We start from the raw sequence: 18,903 nt of genomic DNA on the forward strand, positions 1-18,903 counted from the left end.
GTCACTGGGGTGGTAACTTTTCGAAATGTACACTTTACCATACAGGTACTTATCTGTACCAAAATGGTACATATTGGGACCCTTTTAAAAGTTGTACGGTCCCAATGACAACTTTTGTACCCTTTTCTTTGAGTGTGGTTAGGATAGGGTTGTTGCTATTATCTCTCTTTATAAAATTTTTCTAATATAGTAAGAAACACAAATTATATGTACTGTAAGTTCTTATTGCATTTTCATGTTTTTCTTTCTGTGATTTTTCTAATATCTGGGATTACTGACGTCTAGTTGTTTCTTTGCTAATGGTGCCCCCTCTAGTGGTGTATTTGCAGCATCTACTTATAAGTTGACTAAATAAACACAGACATATCATTTTTGGGCACAAAAGTTTACTTGTATTTCACAAACATCAAATCAGCTCTACATTTTTTCAAAGGCAGCATCTCTGTAGATTAATATTTAATAAATCTTACACTTTTTTTCAATTCTCAGAGTACTAAGTTTGTATGTGCTGAAGTCATGACCAACTAAAATCTTCCAAGATTAGATAGTATCATTTTTTGACTCTTTAGGTTCATTGCACGAAGGCCCCTTTCAGTTTTACCTGTTAAGTCTATAAATGCAAAAAATATATCTGATTATACATATTTATCAGCATGACAGTATTTTATATCATTAGTGTAATGCTCTGTCAAACAACACTCCTTTCATTCATCATTCTTCTCATATTTGTGCATATATAGAATTTTTAATGAACTATAATTTAATGTACCACATTCACAGAAATCCTTTGGTGCTGAGGATATCCCAGCTCTACGTCTGTCCTAAAACTGCGAGCCTAGCAGTATTGAATCAGTTCACTCATAGTACATCCTGAAGTACAGCAGACGCCCGCTGGCCCAACATCACGCCGGGTTCTGTAGGACGAGCTGAGATCCTGCGCAGCGGTGGAGTGTACCAGAACTTCTGCTTGTGGGCTCATGTGCTGTTTGAGGGCTGGATGATCTGTCACACTTTCAGGGGATTCAGACTCTTTCCACTGCTCCTCTTGACTGGTTTGGGCCCATTTCTCGTTTGCCATGAGATCTCTGTTGAGCCAGTTTTGAAGCCTTCCTGAAAAATGATAGAGAGGCAAAATTAAAAGATAGCAAGATGTAATACACAGAATATAAAAAAAACATACAAAATGTATTTCATGTTTGAAGCAGGCAAACCTACTATGGGGCTTTGTGTAAAGAGGTCCAAAATCAGGCGCGTCCCGTTTTAGTCGAGAGCTTCCACACGATGTGACCACCATCCGAATAAACTCGCGACCACAGAGCTTCACCCGTACATCTTGACTTTCAATCTTGGAACTTTCAAGAAGTATTAAAAAGGCTAAAGATGCAAACCACTTACAATTCATGCTGTTTCTTGGGATGGTGAAATTTGTTTGTTGGAATATAGATATTCAAGTACTACAGGCTACCTGCTAGGAGAAATTTGGGGGTTTTATACTCCCATCAAAGAATGTTAACATGGCTTTTGGCATGCATGGTTTCAGAAGAATTCATTTGGCCCTGAATGAAGAAAATCATGTCCTGATCTTTGAGACATTCAAGGCTGGAACTTATTAGATAAAATAAAAATTAAAGCAGTTATGATATGATATATTGCCTAGGAGTCAAGGAGAATTGTGATAGAGGGTCAGGCTTTTCGTAGTTTGGTTTAACTCGTTGTGGACATTTTTTGCCTATGAAAGATCACTTTTCATATTTCTATTAGTTTATATTTTATTTTAGAATAATGATGTGCACTTATTTCACCATATTACAACTTTTGAATTATTTCTGTAACTCTTTTTTTAATTATTAAAAAACTCTTTAATTATTATACTGTCATAAAAAGTTCAATAGCTTTTAAAAAGTATATTTGTCTACCTAGGCTGCATATTATTACCCTAAAATGTGCATATTGGCACATCAGAGACTCATATTGGTACATATCTGTACCTAAATTGTACATACAGTATAAGGATCTTTTAAAGGGTACCGTTCCAGTGACAGCTTTTGCTTTTCATTCTGGGTGTCGAGTGTTTACATGTTTTTCATCCCTAATTGTAACTATAACAAATTGAAAACAAAAATCTTCTTTAATACCCTAAATAAGCACATTAGTTCTTCGTGTGTTATTTGAGCTAACCAAATGATCCCATAATTGACCGTTATGGAGTAATGTATTGTATTGAACTACAAAGGCCATTAACACGCAACTGGCTCTTGTCTTTACATTTCCTTAATTAATGCTGAACACTTCACTCAAAACACCGGCATTACAGGTCCTCTTGATCATTAAATATTACACATGAAGTCTGATCACTTGACTTCCCACCGACGGTAGATGACTTGAGTGCACAGGTCTTGAAGTGTTCAGTAAGGAGATAAAAATTATCATATTCATGAGATACTTTGAAGGCAAAGCATTTAGGAAAGGACTAAATATAAAAATTGTTACAGCTCTCGTTTACATGTGGTGTCATAGGCTCTTTATTAATGTTTATATTGAATTATATAGGTGATTATATAAATTTGGTGACGTCCAGAGTCATTATTGTTTCTGCTTTTTTGCAAATTTACGGTAGGGGTGACCGCACACTGTTAAAAGTGGTCAAAATAGCCCAGCTGTCCTTGAGATTGTACCGTCCTTTTTACAGTGGTTCCCAAACTTTTACAGCGTGTGGCCCCCCTTGTGTACAGTGCATTCCTTCGCGGCCCCCCAAAGAAAATTTGTGTCAAAAAACTGTTCTAAAACTCAACATTTTAATAAAAAAAAAACATTAAATTATACAAAAAAGTAGTGCTTTTGGTTATTTTTTTAGGTTTAATTACACAGAATTCATGATAAATTAATGTATTTCATAAAATGTCATGAAACTGGCCCCCAGTTTGAAAACCACTGTTCTAATATGTTCCATTAGGTACAGATATGTATACATTTGGTACTAATATGTATCTTTGAGTTATTAAAATGAACTCTTTATGTGCAAAGCTGTACTTTTTCAAAGGGTACAGATTTTGACGATTTTTTTCTGACAGCATATGTAAAAGAACTGACAATTATACAAAGAGAAACACACACATTCATGATTTTCAGCTATCCAAGACACTTTTTACAGAAAATTTTATATTGTTAAATCCTGTAACATCTTGTGATCAATGACAATGCATATCAAATTTTTAAAAACTTTTAAACTATTTTAAAAAAGCAGAAAAAATTATTTTGGACCCTAAATGTACCTGCAATTATGTAATCGCACATGTAGTGACATACAGCATAGAAAGTTATTTCCCTATGATTAAAAAAAAATCGCTCCTTTGATATCTATCTTTTATTAGTTTTCCACTGTATGAAGGTTTCAGAAATATGCTGTCACGTAATACAGAAGAAATAGAATCAACTAAAAATGTTTCACATAAGTAGAAATATAATAGATTAGAGGTTTCCCATGGTAATGCAAAATATAATACATTATTGAAAGGATATATAATTTAACTTTAAAGAGTGACAGACAAGAGACGGAGCCTTGCTTGTCACAGAAACATTGTTTTAGAAATCACAATAAAGAACATCAGATCTTGTATTTGTATCTTTATACAGCTAACTTAAAAAAATAGTCTTTAAAATTTCAATAAAGTAAAATTAATAAAGTGCCATCCAGTTGCAATATGGAATAGAACCTATGTGATAGATACACTCACATACACCAAAGGTGTCTGAAGGCCACATAAGTCCCACTTTATCCTCAGAATCTGTTTTGCGTCAATGAAGAGCTGTAGTACTGTACAGTGTGTTGGGGGAGGCAAATAGTGAATCAAACTCTTTGTAACTCTACTAGGTATTATAGTAAAAGAATGGCAGTCTTTGCTCTAATGACACGTTTTCAAATCCATTCACTAATCTATTTCCAACAATGCTTTTATAACCAGCAAGGTGGTTTGCTAAAGATCCTTTAGAACATGTAATTTGTTAGCCATCTTAATCACTTAACTTCCTTTAACCTGGCGTTCCTCCATCCCTTAAATCCCTACTTAATTCAAGGCAGGCAGGGAGCCTGAGCTTTCTGTTCAAGGGCAGAGAAGGCGGTCTGGATAACAAGGACGTTTAATGTTGACACTGGTTGATCTGATGTCGATTGTCCTCATCAGAATCCTCTCCGGCAGGCTCAAAGCAGTTTTTGCATTTGTTCTGCAATCTCTTCTTGAGGTTCAGGCCACGTTGCACTTTAGTGTTGGTGTATTCCTGGGCTTTTAGCTTGGCATAATAGTCAGAGAATTTGTTGAAGAGAATGGAGATTGGCATTCCATTTAGTATTATGCCAAAAGATATGCAGCCAAAGGCCACAACTCGACCAGAGTAGGAGATAGGTACCACATCCCCATAGCCCACGGTGGAGATGCTCACCTGTAACAGTGGTAAAAGATTTAATTAAAACTATGTCTATTTTCACACTGCTATTAAGGGTCACTGTGAATTAAAAACAAAGAAATATATAGAAAGAAGAAAAAAGTAAAAGAGTTATGTTTCCACATTAGTTTTAGCTCAGTGATTAAAGTCAAAATGTTGCTCAATAGGCCTGCAGGAAGTTCAGAACTAATCTAACTTTTCCAATCAGCATGGATGCCTCCAATTGAGCTGCATTGCTAAGCATTACATAAGATTAAACACAGCTGCCAGAGGATAAAGTTTAACATCCAAAAAAGGAAAGGACGAGACAAAAACCAGCCAAAGTAAATGACAAAAAAAAACACAAGCCCATTGAAGTTGTACACTAAGAAGAATAATTTAAAAAGCCCACAAGAAAGAAGTCAAAATCGCACATGCCTAAGCGTTAAGTTGATGCTGAAACATATCTCTTTTTAGTTTTCAACTATATGGATTATCCTGTAATTCTGTTCATTGCTGTTAAAGGGACACATATACAAAAAATATATACTGATTTTCCAGCTCCCCTAGAGTTAAACATTCAATTCTTACCGTTTTGGAATCCATTCAGCTGATCTCCGGGTCTGGCGCTAGCACTTTTAGCATAGCTTAGCACAATCCATTGAATCTTATTAGACCATTAGCATTGCGCCTAAGAAAATAACCAAAGAGTTTCGATATTTTTCCTATTTAAAACTTGACTCTTCTGTAGTTACGTCGTGTACTTAGACCAACAGAAAGTTAAAAGTTGTGATTTTCTAGGCATATAGCTAGGAACTATACTCTCAAACTGGTGTAATAATCAAGGACTGATGTAACATGGCTGCAGCAGGCGTAGTGATATTGTGCACTGCCCGAAAATAGTCCCCTGCCATTGAAAGTAACCAAGCTAGAAAGTAATTTTCCGTCAGTCTCAGTACACGATGTAACTACAGAAGAGTCAAGTTTTAAATAGGAAAAATATCGAAACTCTTTGGTTATTTTTGAGCGCGATGCTAATGGTCTAATCAGATTTAATGGATTGTGCTAAGCTATGCTAAAAGTGCTAGCACCAGACCTGGAGATCAGCTGGATGTATTCCAAAACGGTAAGAATCAAATGTTTAACTTTAGGGGAGCTGGAAAATGAGCATATTTTCAAAAAAAGTGGAATGTTCCTTTAATGTTTCCAGTCAAATTGAGGTTTACTTACCGCTGCCCACCACCAAGCATCTGGTATGCTGCTGAAAGGGGTACCCGCAACATCCTGCTCAACTGAATGCATTAGGGCTGAGAAGGTGAAGATGCCCATGATAATGAACAGAAACAGGCAGCAGACCTGTTCGAAGCACTGTCGGAGAGTGAATCCGAACGCCCGCATACCTGTCGAATGCCTTGCCAGTTTCAGAATGCGAAAGATTCGCATGAGTTTGACCACTTTTAGCACTTTGCTAACTTTACTAACTCTCGCCATCGCCTTCAAGTCATCTTGGACGTTGACATCTTCCTGATCAGCAAAAGTCTCAAATATCAGCTGAATAAAGTAAGGCATGACAGCCACTAAGTCTACAAAATTAAGTGCACTCCTCAGGAAATGCTTGACATTACAAGTTGTCAACAGGCGGAGGAAATACTCAAAGGTAAAAAAGAGAATCGAGGTGATCTCAACACACTCCATATAGGTTCTTCCATAGATCTTATAATCTTTCAATTCACTCACGGTATTTAGTGTCATCGCTACAATGGAGATGAGGACGAAGAGGCTGGAGAACACAGCAAATGCTTTGGCAGCCATCGAAGAGTACGGATTCTCCATCAGGTCCCATAATGACTTACGAATGCCACCCAAAAACATTGTCTTGAAACCTTCCTCACTGTGCAGAGGTTCAATTTCAGCCATAAGCTCCCTGTTTACTTTTAGCTGGTCTTTAATCTCATCTACTTTCTCCTCATAGAGAATGCGGCAGCAGCGAGGGGTGTCCCTCAAGCGTAGGCCCCAGAACTCCATCTCCTCCTCAAAATTAATGGGACACAGACTCTCCATTACCCACAATACATTGCTACGATAGAAGTGGAAGATGTAATGGAAGAAAGTAGGATCTCGGTCAAAAAAGAACTCATTTGTTATCACACAGTAGTCGTCGCAGAGCTTTAGCCGGCTGAAGGGATCTTTGCATAGGGCTAGGGTGCCTATTCTGGTTCTGGGGTATTTGATAGCCAGGTGCTTGGGAATGGTAAAGAGTTTGCCTCCTACATTAACATTGATCACAGTTGAATGCCGGTGTGGGCATTTTGTTGCTTCTTTTTCATTGCTTTTCTTCTTGTTTTGGTCTCTTTTGTTCTGTGTTTGAGGTGATGGAGTATCGAGGTCGTCCATCGACGTCCAAGGTTTCACAGTGCTGTCTTGTGAAAAAGGAAAGGCACTCTCTTCCTCTTCTATACCCTGTGACAAGCTGGAATTAAGTTTGACACTTGCAAAAAGACTTGATCGTCTCTTTCTCAGTTTTTTGAGATGTCGCATTGGTTGCTCCATTATTACAGTGGCTTTTAAAAGAAAGCGCTTGCAAAAGGAGTAGAAAACAGTATCTCCAAGATTTGCTCTGCAGAAAAAGTACAGAAAAATGGCAGATTCTACATTCCAAGTGTAAACATCCGACATCCAGGTTCAAGGAAATTTTAAAACTGACCAAGAAAACATAATTTACGGCTTGTAGTATTTTAGAGTTTTTCAGCAATATAGCTAAAATGACTAAAAGATAAAGCGACTGTATTCGTTTCGGCTGAACGGAAGATCAGAAGCTGAGGATTTTGCCCCACCTCACTGATGCCGTAATCCCATTGCTGTTTTTTCTGTCCCGGGAGAGTTAAAAATACAGTCATGAGGATTAGTGTTGTGATTTAAGGATTGAGCCATAAGAGGAGGAATGACAGAGGATAAACAGCATTTGCAGGGAAACTATAAGGTTATTAAATAACCACTGCTTAATTTATGTTGCTTTTTAATAAACATATGAATCCAATCTTGTGTTTACTGTGAACAATTCAAAAAATCCCATTTATAAATCCTCTAATCCTAATCCCATAATTTAGCCTACTGTTCTACTTCCTTCCCCTTACTTTCACATCATCTCTAATGAATATTATATACATATGGCCATGAAAATTTATGCAAATAATTCCTGAATCTCAAAAATCTGACTTGACTTTTAAAAACACAAGTTATGATTGAAAATGTTGCATATGGTATAGATTTTACACTTTTATGGTGTCTGCTAACTCAGGAGCTTGGAAATGCTGAAATTGTTTAAATAACAAAACTTCAAAATTAAATTGCCTTTAGCTGCAATTATTTGCTTGTTCTTCAAATGAGAAAACATTAGTAACAAACTTTATTTTCTTTATCTTTATTTTTAGTCAATATATTTAACTTTTCACTGCACAACCGTTTTAATCATGATGCTTTCTGAAATCCTTATCTTGCACTATCCTATGTAGGCCTAATTCATGTAATATCTTCAGTTCAGTTTTTAAACATGTATACTATATCTCTTTTAAAATTACTTTTCATAAAGAGAAATTAACGTTTAAAAATAATAATTGAACCCTTTACAGCTCACATTGGCGGGTGAATTCTTTTAATATGTGTTTTTTATGTTTAACTGATCCTCGATCAGAGGTAAAACCCCTTCCCCTCGTGATACCGGAAACGGAAACAAATTTATTGCAACGGTAAAACTCTTTTGATTATTTAATGTAATTTTTATATATAGTTACATTTTCAAAAATAATATCAATAATAAATATCGAATAAAACCCGGTAAATTAAAAAAATTACAAGTTTGCTGAAGGTATATAAATTACGTGGACACCACGTGACTTCCTTTCCGAACGAAGCTGAAATCATGGATGCCAGCCGCGTGCAGCCCATCAAGCTCGCCAGAGTGCGTAAAATGAAATTTAGTCCATATTGTCATCTGAAATATCCACTTCAATTGTATATAATTGTCACCATTGTTCAGGAAATATTCGTTTTTAACAGTTTAATTCGTTTTACATAACGCGCTCTTGTTTAGCAGTGCTCGTCAATTAGCATTAGCATCCTGCTATCCAGCAACATGGTCACAAACCGCGGCGTGTATTGATTTGAGCGCGTTATTTGATCAAATCTAGTACATAGCAGTTGTAATAAATGCATGTTTCTTTTGTTACAGGTTACAAAGGTGCTGGGAAGAACCGGTTCCCAGGGGCAGTGTACCCAGGTGAGTCCAGAGAGATTCGTGATCGGTTTAATGTTGGGACTGCTCCGTTAAATTAAGACTTATATATTATATCATATTACGCTAACACATCAGCTTTGACTTTAGACATGTTTGCAACCCGAGTTTTTGCTTTTTGATTTGCGGTTTCCAACCTTGCATTTTATTTCCAGCATGGCCTTTTAAGAAATTACAAATTGCAGAGCTTGTAGGTTAGTCTATCTGCATGTGACACAACCTTTAATTTTTTCACTGTTTGGTGAGATGAGATTTCATAACACCACGTTAGATTGTTTGTACAAGCAAAGACTAAAGACTAGGCTTGCAGACCATCGTGTTTATTGCCTTTTCAGTTTTGCTTTGGGAAACAAGTTGGATTTTGATCCTCAATCATTAAGGTTTTGTACTTTTGCAGGTACGCGTTGAGTTCATGGATGACAGTAACCGATCCATCATAAGGAACGTGAAGGGTCCAGTCAGAGAAGGTGATGTCCTGACACTTCTGGAGTCTGAAAGAGAAGCCAGAAGACTTCGTTAGGTCAGTATACATTACTAACAAATGTTAATGTGTGGTTACATTTATATCAGTGTTTCATAACCTCAACAAACCTCCAAATGGGCTTTATTAAGCATTTAACAACTAAAATTATGATCTATCTAATTATGTCAGTCTCTCAGTGTGCCATTTTTATTGGGTAGACCTTAAAATATTGTTGTGGACGATGGGGGAACCACTGCTAGACATGTTTTTGCTGGAAAAAGATAAATCACTTAAATATTGTCTAAAATAAAAAAAAATGTTAGGGAATGTTCATGTTCTAATCTGGCTATATTTGTGGTTGTTAACTTAAAACTCATGTATACATAGGTTGTTAAGAGGGAAGATCATGTTTAATACTTCTATATAATCACAGTACGTTTCTCTAACTGTGTAGTCTATCATATTAATATGTAATTAGTTTTGATGACTTCCTGTCAAAACCGTGGGCTTTATATTGATTTAAGTTTAACCTTGTTTTCTGTTTCCTCAGATTTTGAAGACCTGCCATGGCCAAAACCAGTTCTTGGAGCGCATCAACACCAGCTCTATAGATTTCTGTACAATGTCATGTGCAGTTTGAAATAAAAATGTTTTTTGTCAATAAGATGGTCTCTCTTTAATCCTAATGAAGCATTTTAAGAGTATACAAGTGGTGTTTTTATATAAAATTAAATTTCCCCCAATGGTATATTTGGTGTTTCAGTCACAAATCCTGTGAAATTGAAGTATGTGTTCCTATATAGCTCAGTGGTAGAGCATAGTGTTAACAGCGCAAAAGCTCAGGGGTTGAACCCAAGGAATACACATACTTATAAAATTGTAATGTGCTGCAAGCCTCTCTTGATGAAAGCTGCTGCGTAATGCGTAAATGTAAGTAGGTGGATTTATGCAATTTAGAATTTGGAAATGTGAAAGTCTTCAGTCTGCCAGTAGATATGTAAAAAAACTTCTGTATCTTAAGGAATGTATAAGATCTACAAATTAAATGGCTCTGATAAAGTATAAGTCAGTGTTGGGGGCCCTGAGATGGTGCCAGGGGGCATTACATAGAAATTTCATTACATAGAATTTATTAATTTGATGTAATGACATGTCAGGGAAATAAGGCTACTAACCAACAGTACTACGTTGAATAATTGAATGTTTTTTTTTATTTTATTCTAATTTTAAGTTTTGAATGTTTTGTCAAATTTTCTTTGGGGGGCCTCGAAGGGATGCATGCTGAAAAAGTTTGAGAACTACTGGTATAAGTTATACTGGTAAGATAAAATAATATTGGGATAAAATCCGATTATCCTCGGCCTAGATTAAATTTCTTATGTATTATATTAGATGCCAGTAGTGTGTGATTTAAGTTTTCATTTAGGTGATATGAGGTTTCTCTTTCTAAAGTGAAGAATTTTTTATTTGTTTTCCAAATAAATTAAGCAGATTATTATTCTTTGGTTTCAAAGACAAGTTTTAAGGTTAGTCCTAGACTAAGATTCATGTTTGAGCTGTCTCAACTGAAAATAACTTGCACTGTCAATATACCACAAAGTATGCCAGTGCCATTGATTCATCTCAAGTTGCACACCAGTAACGACTTTTTTAAAGAATGTTTATAAAAGATGCTTAAACATCTTAATTTAACTAAGGCCTAGTCTTGGCCTTAGCTATGCCTTCTTTTGTAAAAACCAAGCCATTGTGGAATATGCATCAGCCATGCAAGGTATGTGTGATTATATCAGTGTGTCTGGTGTTTGTTGCTTCTTGTCATATTTCTTTAGAGTGTTTGGTCATATGATGTCCACGAGAGGGCACTATTGATTTTAAATATCGGTATGGTCTGTCCCATACAGATGCTTAGGCAGCATTACGCAGTCAGTTACTATGTGCAAACATATGAGAAATATATATAGATATTTAGGTTAGAGGCTAATGCTTTGCTTTAATTTCAGTTTTCTGACCACCATCTGGTGTCCTTTATCAAAAAATAATATTTTTTGTGTGTTAGATATCAGGGAGGAGCAATCATACTGACTTCACCTTGATTTTGGAAGGCTGAACTTTTTTATTATAGCCAAAAATATATATAAAAGTGTTTTCATTCATGTTTCCTATGATTAATTAGGGGAATTGGTATGTTAGTGTAATAAAGTTCCTGTAGCCCAATGGGTAAGATTGTGTTAGCAGTGCAAAGGTTTTGATCCCAGGAAGCATGCACCCTAATTAAATGTATACCTGTGATGCATTGTAAAATGCTTTGAGAAAAGCAACATTTATGGAAAAATCCATAAATGTAAATTTTGGCATTTTTACATTTAAGGATGTTCAGTGTTTACTTGAGCAAATGTAACTTTTGCAGATCACAATATTAAAATGTAACGTTTTACATAGTTAAAATTGCATTTGCAATTATTTATTTCTATTCTGTCAATGCTGTTCTGAAAATTAACTTTCTGTTACATATAAACAATGTGTCAACAAGGGAACAGTTCAAATACTCTTTCTGCAAAACAAGTCTGTTAGGTTCTGACTGTTGCTCTGTTTAAAGTGTGGCATATGACTTGAACCAAGCCATAAAAGTTCCGGTTGAACTACTTTCAAAAAGAAAAAAAGGCAAGAAATTGTTTTTATGAAATGCTGTGTCCTATTTTCGTACTGTGATTTGACTATGAAGTATCTGTGTTTAAAGCAGATAAGTGCATGGGATAGCTTGCATGTTTACCCCTGCTGTCCCTGAGTTCTCATCTTTCTCCCAGGGAACAAACAAGGGTGACTGTCGGACAAACTCACCCGGGTTGTCACCTGCAAACATCCTGGTGCTTTCAAGTGCATGAACAAAGGGAGCATCATGGGTATAGCATATCAATTTCTTGACAAAGACATTTTAAACAATAATCTACTGCAAAGGTGCATGCCCTAGATATTAAATGCCGTTAAATGCACAAACAACAATTGAATTCACATTTTAAGTACTTTATTGTACTGTGATTTCTTCTAAATGAACCACTTACTGTTAATGTTAGAGTTAACCCTGACCTGTTACATCATAGACATAACTTTGTTTATTTTAAGTACACTGTAAACCCAAATTAGTAAGCAGAACTCAAAAAAATTAAGGCAACTCGTTGCCTCAAAATTTTTAAGTTCATGAACTTAAAACACAATTTCTTTTAGAGGTTAAATATTTTGATTACTTGTAACATAAACCTTTTGATTATAATTAAATTTAAAGTTCTTATTAAAGTCTACTCAATAATTTTCAGTTACATTGACTCATGGCATTAAGTTAACATTACTAAAAAAAAATAAGTACACAAAGAAGCACTTTTAAGTTATGTAAACTCAATGTTTTTATTTTTGTTCAGTTTTTTTTTAATTACACATTACTCAAAACCTTTGACACACAAAACTCAAAATCACATGGCTCAAAACTTAATTTTTTTGAGGCAACTCGTTGCCTCAAATATTTTGAGTACAGACAGCTTAAACAGTTTGAATTACATTGTGTTTCACAAAATTTTTGCCCTTTCCATTTAAAATGGCAGTGTCAATTTAAAAGACCAACACAGACAACAATTCAAGTCACAAATACCGTTTGAAAATACAAAGGCACATTGTGCATATTGTGCATAAAACACATTTTTAGATACATTTCTACATACACATCAAGTCCTTTTTGAGACTCTGTTACTTGGATGACACTTTTCCATCATCAAGGCAAGTAACATTTGAGTGAATTCAAGTGTGTTGTCAGTCACCTGGGATAGCTGAGGTGTAGTGCATAGATCAGTCCAAACATTACCAGAAAGGCATCAGTAAATCTGTAGAGGTTGACCAAATCTCGCTTTCAACGATGACAGATTTTCTCAGGCTGGAAGTGAACTGGACTTGTGTCGTCATCTATGATGACTGTAAGGAGGGCCTTTACAACATCTTAAAGCTCTGGCTCATCAGATGTGTCCTGCAAAATAAAACCGATATTAAAGCAAAAACTGGTTACACATGGCAAATACCAAGGGTAAATAGTTTTTTATTAATTAATTTTTGAAAAATTTTCAATTATTTACAGCAGGTTTAGTGCAAAAATAAAGGCATACATCTAGTCATGACATATGTTAAACAAACAATATTGCTACAGAACAACAGACAGAAAGTGATTTTAAAAGATGTGTGAACAAGGAACACATCAGTGTTCTAAAGGAGCCAGCCAAGCTACCAGTACATCCAAGTTGATAATATGCTCCAAAACCTATAAAGATAAATGCCTTATCTTGTTTAAAGAGCACCTATTATCCGATTCATGATTTAAATTTTTTTTGGGGGGGTTGTCAGTGTGTATTAGTACATGTTAAGTAATCGATGACGCAAGTTATCCTCTCCAACTTAAATCTCTTTTCTTGACTACTACAAACACATGGATTGTAGGCAACAGTTTACTTCCATGGCCTGTTGACGTGAACACGACGGTCATTATCATAATCCCGCCTGTTTCTGACTCACAGCCTGTAAAGAATTTTTAAAGATTTAAAGAAGACTTAACCATGACTCAATCACGAGTTTTGTGCAGTTTAGAATAGCGCTTGTTTGTTATGCAGAACATAACAGATTGGTAAGGTAAGGATACTAAAACGTTAAAACCATGCCTGCATTTGTGATCGTAGAAGCGACAAACAACCAGCGCTACTCTGCACTGCTCAAAACTTGTGTTTGAATCATGGTTTAGTCAGTAGTAAATTCTTTAAATATGAAAACATAAGCGGGCGGGATTATGATAATGACCGTCGAGTCTACATCAACAGGCTTAGGAAGTAAACTGTTGCCTACAATCCATGTGTTTGTTGTAATCCAAGAAAAGAGATTTAAGTTGGACACAATAACTCACGTCATTGTTTACATTGGGATTTGTACATTTTGCATATCATTAACATGTACTAATACACACTTACACACCAAAGGAAATGTAAAATCATGAAAAACATGTTCTTCTAATAATAGTAGTGTATATTTTCCAAAAAAAAAAAAAAAACACTCACTGTGCAGGTCCTGAAGAACCCTGAGACGTCCTCATGTTGATAGACTGGAAGGAGATGAGCAGTGATACACTTGGTGTGTATGTCACGTACCTCCTATAATGATAAAACACCATGGAACATAACTGAACTGTAAATGTTAAACTTGTAATGCAATCAGACAAATAAGTGAAGAAAATGTAGCATTCAAAATTGAATCATTAAACTTGTCAAATGCTTTTCAACTTTCCTCTTTCAATTAAGAATTACACCCATAAAATCTTTAACAATATCTTTACCTGTTAATCGTAGATTCTTAGGATTTCAGTCAAAGCATTTGATGTCTTCCCAATTTTGGTTGTCTTTCTAGACTGATGATTTTTTTCAGAAAGAAGATGTCGGTCAAGCTCAGAGCAGAATATGTTGGGCAGGTTCTGTATTGTAATTCGTTGGAAGTCTAAATACACCTACATTTTTAAACAAAGACAACACAGTTATTTAATTATATGAATCTGGTAAATCTAACCCTCCCATAAAGCATAAAACAGCCCCTGAATGTGGTATAGGTTATCAGGAAAGGAATAACAAGAAAAAGTGCCACTACACATTACCTCAGAGTCTATTTGAGTGCAGGCCAGAGTTCCATAAGGTTTTTCACTGGTGGGCATGTCTTCACTATGGTCTGTTGCCGCAGGTCAAATGCTGTCTGCATCCTCTTTCTTATAAGTGAAGAGGATGAAATATAAATCTTTAATGAAAGTGTGTCATATTTGTAGTTGAAATGTAACATTCATTTCAAATTTGGTTCCTATTTGACCGAGAAAAGGAGTGTTTGTAGTCTCACCCATAGATATGTATAAAGGCTAGATGTCTTACGGCAGAGTCTCTAACGTCCTCACCTGGCGGCCATCTTACCTCAGACAGTTCGCTCACTCTGAGCATTGAGTTTAATGGTGCAGGTACTTTTAAATGACCATAACTTGCTCAATGCTATACCAATTTTCAAACGGTTTGGTTTCTTACAAACATTATTAACGGGGCTATAATTATGGATGCTTCAACATTTTTCATGAATTTTTTCTATTTTTATAGTATAAGCATGCAGTGTCATAGGTACATCTTTGACGTTTATAACAAACCGTTTGAAAATCTGTACAAAATTAAGCAAGTTATGGTCATTTAAAAGTACCTATACCGTTAAAACTCAATGCTACGAGTGAGCGTCATGTAGTAAGATGGCCGCCAAAATGCGGACGTTCCACTCAATTGGCCAGCAGCACGGGCGAGAAATCTAGCCTTTATACATATCTATGGTCTCACCCCCTCAACAAAGATATTGGACTTCCTGCTTTCAATGATGCAAAATGATGATTTTTACATAATTGAAAGAAGGAAGTGCAACACTGAAATCTGTATTTCTCCGTGGCAACTGAGAAAATGATGCACGACCATTGAAAAACATGTTCTAACTATACAAAGCTTAATGCAAATGGGTGAAGTGTCCCTTTAAATATTTGCAATCTGTCAGTAAAAGAAGACTTACACTGCCAAATCATTTTGCAGCCAGCCACCTGAAAGGCAAACAAAATTAATGTTAGCAAGTGTATAGCTCCATTAAATCAGGAGAACTTGAAACCGTTTGAGTAGAATTCCTCATACTTAATACTGAGTAACGTACAAGTTAACCAACAGTTTACATGATTATTGAACTTCCGAACACATGTGAAGGCAGCAAAAGTTGAAACTTTAGACCCATTTCTACGGTCTGATTAAGTGATTATCATTACATGCATCTTGCGTCTTTATATATTTTCTGCTTTTGTTGTCAGTTCTGTTTCATAACCAAGACATCGATGATAAACACACACCATAAAGAACTGAGATTTTGGCTATATTTTATCACACACACAGCGCATGCACAGCTTATGTCTTTGTAACCATGTGTTTATTTACATACGAACTATGTTCGTGCTTATATATCCAAACAGTTGATAACAGTGACAGGTTTTAAAAACGCTGACCGCCATAGGTTGATCTGAATATGCTGCTTCTCCCTTCCGAATCACATACATTACACTTTAATGTTTAATTACACACGCGAGAAAAGCAAGACCACGCGGGGCAGTACTGACGTGTTTCCCACTAAAGGAAAGCGAAGGTTTATCCAAAACCCAGCCGCCACGGCAACGCGACTTCGGTGTTTCCAGGTTATTTACTTAATGTCCACATCAGACAACATTGGCAACGGCTGTTTTTTTGTATCGCGGGGGACGCAATCAACTGTTCATTAGAAAAAACACATTAAACACTTACCATGAAACCGATGGTGCTGATTACTGCCGACAGCTTGAAGTTCGAATGCAGTCAATTGTGGCGCCACGCCGGCAACGTCATTCCCACGTTGCGCGTTCCGGTTCTCACGCACGCGCTGATCTTGGACCACGTGAGTGTCGTAAGCCAATAAAATGATGGACCTAACCTAATTCAAAATTAAACTTTTTTCAAACGTATATTAATGTTATCTGTGATAAATTCAAATAAACATCTAATGTTGAACCCACTGGCATGGTCAATGAAATTACAATTCTGAGACCCTAATTTGAAGTGAATGTGTGTGTATATTTTAAATGTTAACCATTTTAAAATTTATATCATTTAATGACACTGACACACGCACGCACACGTTATGTCAGACGCTTGACAGTTGAAACAACAAAAATAAGTACATTGAAATTATACTCTTAAGTGAAAATCAACTTAATCTGCAAATAGTTTCAGTAAATTAAAAATATTGAGTTTCATTTACTCACAATTTAAAAAAAGTCTCAGAAACGCAAAACATTTGAGTTAGTAGAACTTTTTTAGAAAATTAAGTTTATACTACTCAATCAATTTAATTATTTTGAGCATTTGGGTTTACAGTGTAGGGCAGCTGTGCCTAAAACTCCACATCCACTAAAAAGCAGAACTGAGCCATTGGAGAATAACATTTCACTTGGGTCAGTAAACAGAAAGGAAGTCTTTTCTCTGGTTCATTTGTGCAATAAGTGAATTGTAGTGATGCAGTAATGGAGGAAACAATACTTACTGCATGCTTCTGTGACTATCAATGCTTATAAATGTTATATTTGACCAGTGGCAGCCCACGGACTAAGCTATTCACTTTATGGAGCACAGAGATTACTGTTAGGCATGCAGAGCACCCTTTGACATAGCACCCTGTGAAAGAAGACAGGAAACAGTACATGCAAATTGTACATTAACACGTTTTCATTAAAATACAGGTATATGCAAATGTATCTTTTTGCTTTTTATATGATTTCTTTCTTTTCAGTTCTTATTTCGTAACTGTTGTTCAGTTAGCTTTTGATTGTGTTTTCAAGTGCAAGTGGAACAGGGCAAAGGTTCAAGGGCAATTCTGATGTTATGGTGAGGCTCCAAGATCACAAACAAGCCTGATTAGACAATACATGGCCTTAGGAAAAAAAGAAAAGTATAACTGACAATACTGGTTTTATCTGTAGAAAACAAGTCTGCAATCTAGACTGTTATTCTGCTGTCATCACGTCATATCACATAATGTTTAACTCCATATCTGTCTACAATAAAGAATAATGAAATGCTTATGTAATTTAGTTATTAAAACGTATCTGCACATGTATTATATAGGGATTGAGGAATGTCTCATGATTAAAAATTAAATCCATAGCTCTACGCCCTTTGACTCAAAAGGGTGTATGTAGTGCAAGTTAATATTACAAAATGAGTTAAATCATTTGGCATTAATGAGATGACGCACTAACAAAAAACTTTTGAGAATTGAAATGTACCCAATATTTTTTATGTGTGATCATGCATTTTATAAACATCCTATGTCAGTTCTTGGATATAGACAAGTTTGCCTTAACATATTTCAGGAGCTAAAAATATATGCATTGAGACATTATTATCTTTGCAGGCATAATTATCTTTGCAGATCATGGAAAAATGCACCTCAGCTCTTCATTTACTCTTGTTTAAGACTCTTTGGGGAATGAAATGTTTATGCATGTTTATTTTTAAAAGTCATAGGGGGTTTGACAACACCAGATGTTTCAAAAGTTAAAGGGTATAAACATGGAAACTATTTTATAACATGCTGAAATCCATTTAAACTCCACTAATGGAAATGTTACATGGTGGATTGCAAACTGACTGACCTGACAAAGGTTGAATTTACAAGAAAAATATTTTTACAGATAACAAAACATCTATTCATCAACCTTCCAGACTGAACGCCTCTGCCAGACAGGCTAATTATTACTAACTAAATAGCAAATAAGTGTGTTTCCTTGACACCATGAAGAGCATGACACGGGACGTTTAGGGATTTGTATTTTGAACATGCTGTGAATTAGGAGACATTTAAGTTTTGCACAGACCATATCTGTACAAATAACTGGTTGAAACCGGTTTTGTATGCACTGATGGTTTATTCTACAAGAAAGGAGAAGTAGTGCTTGTGCAATAAATAGCAAATCTTTAGCAGGAATTGGCAATAACTTCCATTTAAATATCGCCATCTTAATTGTTTTCATCCTCTTTATCATTATAATAAATGAAAAAAATAAATTAGTTTAATCAAACTTCAGAGATTCTGCCACAATATTAAAGGGATAGTTCACTTTAAAATG

At 35.6% G+C, this 18,903-nt stretch overlaps 3 protein-coding genes and 1 long non-coding RNA gene across 4 annotated transcripts; 1 reads left to right on the plus strand and 3 right to left on the minus strand.

Annotated features, from left to right (window-relative positions):
• Positions 1 to 797: 797 nt before the first annotated feature.
• insl3 (insulin-like 3 (Leydig cell)) lies at positions 798 to 1,830 on the minus strand. Its single transcript, XM_065276292.1, has one exon. It carries the CDS (start codon positions 1,400 to 1,402, stop codon positions 836 to 838), a length of 567 nt encoding a protein of 188 aa, XP_065132364.1. The 5' UTR covers positions 1,403 to 1,830; the 3' UTR covers positions 798 to 835.
• A 1,548-nt stretch (positions 1,831 to 3,378) lies between these two features.
• LOC135764350 (potassium voltage-gated channel subfamily V member 2) lies at positions 3,379 to 7,432 on the minus strand. Its single transcript, XM_065275390.1, has 2 exons — positions 5,650 to 7,432; positions 3,379 to 4,437 (listed from the first exon to the last, which is right to left on the minus strand). Exons 1-2 carry the CDS (start codon positions 7,093 to 7,095, stop codon positions 4,138 to 4,140), a joined length of 1,746 nt encoding a protein of 581 aa, XP_065131462.1. The 5' UTR covers positions 7,096 to 7,432; the 3' UTR covers positions 3,379 to 4,137.
• An 848-nt stretch (positions 7,433 to 8,280) lies between these two features.
• Positions 8,281 to 9,837, plus strand: rps28 (ribosomal protein S28). Its single transcript, XM_065275391.1, has 4 exons — positions 8,281 to 8,377; positions 8,648 to 8,695; positions 9,108 to 9,230; positions 9,724 to 9,837. Exons 1-3 carry the CDS (start codon positions 8,339 to 8,341, stop codon positions 9,228 to 9,230), a joined length of 210 nt encoding a protein of 69 aa, XP_065131463.1. The 5' UTR covers positions 8,281 to 8,338; the 3' UTR covers positions 9,724 to 9,837.
• A 2,622-nt stretch (positions 9,838 to 12,459) lies between these two features.
• On the minus strand, positions 12,460 to 16,985 carry LOC135764383 (uncharacterized). The gene is made up of 6 exons (XR_010539938.2): positions 16,544 to 16,985; positions 15,774 to 15,801; positions 14,842 to 14,949; positions 14,530 to 14,697; positions 14,255 to 14,347; positions 12,460 to 13,182 (listed from the first exon to the last, which is right to left on the minus strand). It is a non-coding gene; the product is annotated as an uncharacterized lncRNA (long non-coding RNA).
• Between the last annotated feature and the right edge of the window lie 1,918 nt (positions 16,986 to 18,903).

Source organism: Paramisgurnus dabryanus, chromosome 6 (genome assembly GCF_030506205.2).
Source record: "Paramisgurnus dabryanus chromosome 6, PD_genome_1.1, whole genome shotgun sequence".
Classification (NCBI taxonomy): Eukaryota; Metazoa; Chordata; class Actinopteri; order Cypriniformes; family Cobitidae; genus Paramisgurnus; species Paramisgurnus dabryanus.

Excerpts from the sequence above, each read along its gene's own strand:
- insl3 (XM_065276292.1), bottom strand. The coding sequence starts at position 1,402 with ATGAATTGTAAGTGGTTTGCATCTTTAGCCTTTTTAATACTTCTTGAA.
- LOC135764350 (XM_065275390.1), bottom strand. The coding sequence starts at position 7,095 with ATGTCGGATGTTTACACTTGGAATGTAGAATCTGCCATTTTTCTGTAC. Across the intron at positions 4,438-5,649 it reads ATGCTTGGTGGTGGGCAGCG|GTGAGCATCTCCACCGTGGG; the intron begins GTAAGTAAACCT and ends CCACTGTTACAG.
- rps28 (XM_065275391.1), top strand. The coding sequence starts at position 8,339 with ATGGATGCCAGCCGCGTGCAGCCCATCAAGCTCGCCAGA. Across the intron at positions 8,378-8,647 it reads AGCCCATCAAGCTCGCCAGA|GTTACAAAGGTGCTGGGAAG; the intron begins GTGCGTAAAATG and ends CTTTTGTTACAG. Across the intron at positions 8,696-9,107 it reads CCCAGGGGCAGTGTACCCAG|GTACGCGTTGAGTTCATGGA; the intron begins GTGAGTCCAGAG and ends GTACTTTTGCAG.